General features: G+C 45.4%; 1 protein-coding gene across 1 annotated transcript in view; it reads left to right on the top strand.

Moving 5' to 3' along the window:
- The first annotated feature begins 3,981 nt into the window (after positions 1-3,981).
- The window catches only part of atp6v0b (ATPase H+ transporting V0 subunit b), a 6,929-nt gene continuing 5,910 nt past the window's right edge, over positions 3,982-5,000 (top strand). The window contains exon 1 of the mRNA XM_027021733.2: positions 3,982-4,219. Coding sequence (XP_026877534.1) covers positions 4,150-4,219 — 70 coding nt within the window. The 5' untranslated portion in view covers positions 3,982-4,149. The remainder of the gene's footprint in view (positions 4,220-5,000) is intronic.

The raw sequence follows: 5,000 nt of genomic DNA, 5'->3' as shown, positions 1-5,000 counted from the left end.
GACATGCAGGTCTTTCCTGGCAATTCGTGCTGCATTCTGCTGCAGGAGAACCAGAACATGCTTCTCCACACACACACACACACACACACACACACACATATACAGGTGCGCACATATACACAGATACACATTCTGTTTAATTTCTTCACATCTGCAGACTAGAGTAAGCTGAGGGTATAGTGTTAAACCAGGTACTACATAAACAGTATATAGTATATATACAGAGGTCTCTCTTCTCCAAAGTAGCGGAGAGATATGAAAGGATAAAAGGGGAAAAGAATAAAATGCGCGTCGGTTTTAAATTCGCAGGCTGGAGTGGAAAACGAGCACGTGACGGAAAGGCTTCCGTACCCGATGGGTCCAGCTCTCGTGGCCAGTCGGTAGCTCGAAGGCCGTGCACATTCGATGCCGCGCGGCCCCTGGGGCTCACGTTTTCAAGGGTCTAAGTGCGCACGTGCTGATGACCGGCGACCTAGCTCCGTGCCTGGGCACAATTCGGGCACTTTGACCCGCTTCAAGTGAATGGATAGATGGGGGGAAACCATACTTCCAGGCCCACCGTGTCACATCGACCATGCAGGGCAAAGTGGCTTCGTCCCTGGGCACACTTTCTTGTGATTTGAGCCTTTAAATAATACAGGATCCAGACTTCCAACGCTCTCTAAATCACATGCCCAGCAAAGTAGCCTTAAACCTGGACACACAATGGAGACCATTTGACCCTTTAAATCATACTACAACCAGACTTGCAGGCCCATCAAAGTAGCTCTGGGCCTGGGCAGACCATGCAGTTTGACCCTTTAGATAATACTACAATCAGACTTCCAGGCCCAAGAGGTCACACAGTCATGTCCAGCAAAGTAGCTCTGGGCCTGGGCACACTTCACGCAGTTTGACCCTTTAAATAATACTACAACCAGACTTCCAGGCCCAAGAGGTCACACAATCATGCCCAGCAAATTAGCTCTGGGTCTGGGCAGACCATGCAGTTTGACCCTTTAAATAATACTAGAACCAGACTTCCAGGCCCAAGAGGTCACACAGTCATGCCCAGCAAACTAGCACTGGGCCTGGGCAAACTTCATGCAGTTTGACACTTTAACCAAAACTAGAAACAGAACTCCATGCCCAAGAGGTCACACAGTCATGCTCAGCAAGTTTGCTTTAAACCTGGGCACACTTCAGACCGTTTCATTCTTTAAATCATTCAATGCACCACATTTCCAGACCCAAGAGGTCACAGAATCATACCCAGCAAAGTAGCTGTGGGCCTGGGCACACTTCAGGCCATTTGACCTTTTAAATAATGGAAACGCCAGACCTCCAGCCCCAAGAGGTCACACAGTCATGCCCAGCAAAGTAGTGCTGGGCCAGGGCACACTTCATGCACTTTGTGCCTTTAAATAATACTACAACCAGACTTCCAGGCCCAAGAGGTCACACAGTCATGCCCAGCAAAGTAACTCTGGGCCTGGGCAGACCATGCAGTTTGACCCTTTAAATAATACTACAACCAGACTTCCAGGCCCAAGAGGTCACACAGTCATGCCCAGCAAAGTAGCTCTGGGCCTGGGTACACTTCACGCAGGTTGACCCTTTAAATAATACTACAACCAGAATTCCTGAACCAAGAGTTCTCACAGTCATGCCCAACTAGGTACGTTTAAACCTGGGAACAAATCGGACCCTTTCTGTCATTCAAAGCAATGGGCCTCCAACTCACAACCACATGCCCAGTGAAGTGCACCCTCACCCAGCCACACTACGCCACCTTGCCCCTCCTGGAACAACCACACCTCCAGGGCACCACACGCCAATCTCTCATGCCCAACAAACTGCAACCTCACCCAGCCAGGCCACACACCATCTCCCCTTATACGGTCCAGGGACGTACCCCTCCACAAACCTGGCGCACCAGCCAAACCTTTCGGGCCCAGACTTAAGCACCCCTCCTCGGACTAAACCATTTAAGCCCGCCCAGACTTGGGTTCTAGCGGGCCCCCCCTTGCAACGACTGTTACATTTGCTTATTGGCAAAAATGGGGGGGGAATCTCATCCCACACACACACATGCCACGCATGCGCAATTACACCGAACTTTGAAACAAATGCGTTGACTTTGAATACTCACATCTAGGCCGGGCCAGGTCCAAATGGCCTGCAACTCGGTGAGCATCACCTCCATGACTGTCCCTAATGAACGCCACCTGCCACGCGTTCGTCCCGTCCCTGGCGGCTTTAGGGTTAGCGCTGGGCCTTGGCACACTTCAAGCAGTTTGACCCTTTAAATAAAACTAGAAACAGACTTCCTGGCCCAAGAGGTCACACAGTCATGCCCAGCAAGGTTGCTTTAAACATGGGCACACTTCAGACTGTTTCACTCTTTAAATCATTCAAAGCACTACATTTCAAGGCCCAAGAGGTCACAGAATCATGCCCATCAAAGTAGCTCTGGGCCTGGGCATACTTCAGGCCATTTGAACTTTTAAATAATGGAAACACCAGACCTCCAGGCCAAAGAGGTCACACGTTCATGTCCAGCAACGTAGCTCTGGGCCTGGGCACAATTCCTCACATTTGAGCCTTTAAATAATACTACAACCAGACTTCCAGGCCCAAGATGTCACACGGTCATGCCCAGCAAAGTAGTGCTGGGCCAGGGCACACTTCATGCACTTTGTGGATCTGTACATTCTGTACATTGTTTACATATATATACACACAACCATATACATTGTACATTGTGTATATAATCATAATATACATATTTTGTACATACATTGTTAATATATTTTTGTACATATATAGAATATATATTTCTCTATGCACCCGTTTTCTTTTTCCTCAGTTTGGACAGAGCACTCTCAACCATTTCACTGCGAGTTATACTGTGTATGACTATGTATGTGACAAATAAACCAAACTTAAACTTAAACTTATGCCTTTAAATAATACTACAACCAGACTTCCAAGCCCAAGAGGTCACAGAGTCATGCCCAGCAAATTCGCTATGGGCCTGGGCAGACCATGCAGTTTGACCCTTTAACCAAAACTAGAAACAGACCTCCAAGCCCAGCAGGTCACAGAATCATACCCAGTAAAGTAGCTAGCTAGCTTTCAGCTCAGTAAACCATACAATCAAATGTCCACCAAGCATTTAAACCGCAAGCATTAAACCACTAGATACCACTAGCTACCGGCTGCCCAGTTAACAGTGGAAAGTCAGTAGCTAGCTAGTTAACCCTAACACTAAGCCTATATATACTGGACATTTGTTAAATAGATAGGTTAGCGTAGCTAAACCGGTATGATATACTAATTATAACTATTTAACAGTGGTCAGCTAGGTGAGTGCATTACTGACTTCAGGCCTTATCTTCAAGAGCCCCCCTTTTAGTGTTTCAGTCATTGCCAGCGGGGATTCTCTGACTGGTGAAGTGGGTAAAAATTAACAAATTAAAAGAGTAAAATTGAACAAATCAACTTTATTACAGCTATCACAGAGAATTACATAGGCCTGTTCATTATTCTTTACGGCGGTTCCATTTTCTCAGTGGGTTGCCAGTCTCTCATCTGGTCTATAGATTTAACCACGCAAAAACGCTTGTTTATATGTGCTGTCGCTGTTGAGATATTGTCTTTTAAAGCGTATTAGAGAAAAAGTATACATTGTCATATGCGATCAATGCAAATTCAATAGGCGGGAATGGTTGGTGTAATAATAATGATTATTATTCATAACTTCCCATTGCGCACTGGGGTCTTCAAAATCGTTTTATTATTACTTTTGGTGGTTCTCCATTCTGTTGGGGGTGAGAACCAACTTTGTTTTTTGGACACTACAAGACTAAAGTTCGAAGTTTGCACAGCGCTCAAAAACTCGTAGCGTGCGGTTACTTTTGCAACTCGGAAACAGACATATTCCACAAACTATTTTGAACGTATCCCGAGTTTGAGCATGAGTCACGTGAACCAGTCGTGCTGTTCACGTGATCAGCTGACCGCTTCCCTTCTCGTTTCGAAGGTAGCAGTCGCCCTCCTGGGTTTGTTTATGCAGTAGCTAACGTTTCAAGACATTAAAGTTTGCAAGTTTATTTGTGTGAAAGCTATTAGCTAACTTAAGGAAAACTGGCGCTTTTGGTAGCGTGGATGATGAACGGACACGCCATTCTCTACACCGGGGTCACTGCGGCCTTCTGGACTACGATCCTCGTCGTCGGTGAGAGATGTTGGCTTACTGTCACATTCCCATTCATCTTTCGACGATGTATAATCATCGGTCATATTTTCCAATTTATACTTAAAATCAATTTAAAATTTTAAAGATTTCTCGAACAGCTTGTTAGTTTAATTGTTCGCTAGCTATCTGTTGCCACTGTCTTTCTGTTCCCTAGCTAAGCTACCTCACCTAACGTTAGCTTGCTAACGTTTCCTCACAGCATTAGCTAAAGCACTGCTCAGAACTGAAGAGCTGATATTAAAAGCTTTGTATACATGCCAGGAGTTTGTCTGTTATCTGTAGAGAGAACTTGCTAGCTAGCCACTTAGCTAGCGTTACCGCGTTTGTGGCTAGCTAAGATAACCTAGCCAACTTTTGCATGGTGGTCCGATCCGCCAGTAGCACACGCAGCTAACTATAGAGTATTTATTACAATTTAACGATTGTATAGGGAGCTAAATCATAAGGGGGTCGTTTTTCTCTATTTCTAGGTGGTTGAGTGATATGGTTTCATGTGTAATATAAACCGTTTGTGTGCAGTCATGGTGGGCACGTCTGTCTTCATTGCCCCGTTTGTCTACGTTAGCGTTACTGTTGCTTTAACACCAAAACCCGGGCATGGCACCCGAATAATGAGGACTGCAAACATGCACTATGGCTTATGTACACGTTTTTTGATCAGTTAAATCTAAGTCGAAATGGGTTTTCTGCGACACAGGTTTTTCTAGTTGTAAATAGCTATTTAAGAATTAGCCTTTGTGCGTTATCTTAAATGAGGAAC

This window comes from Electrophorus electricus, chromosome 18 (genome assembly GCF_013358815.1).
Source record: "Electrophorus electricus isolate fEleEle1 chromosome 18, fEleEle1.pri, whole genome shotgun sequence".
Lineage (NCBI taxonomy): Eukaryota > Metazoa > Chordata > Actinopteri > Gymnotiformes > Gymnotidae > Electrophorus > Electrophorus electricus.
Note: the sequence above shows the minus strand (reverse complement) of the source record. Positions and strands in the feature narration are given on the sequence as shown.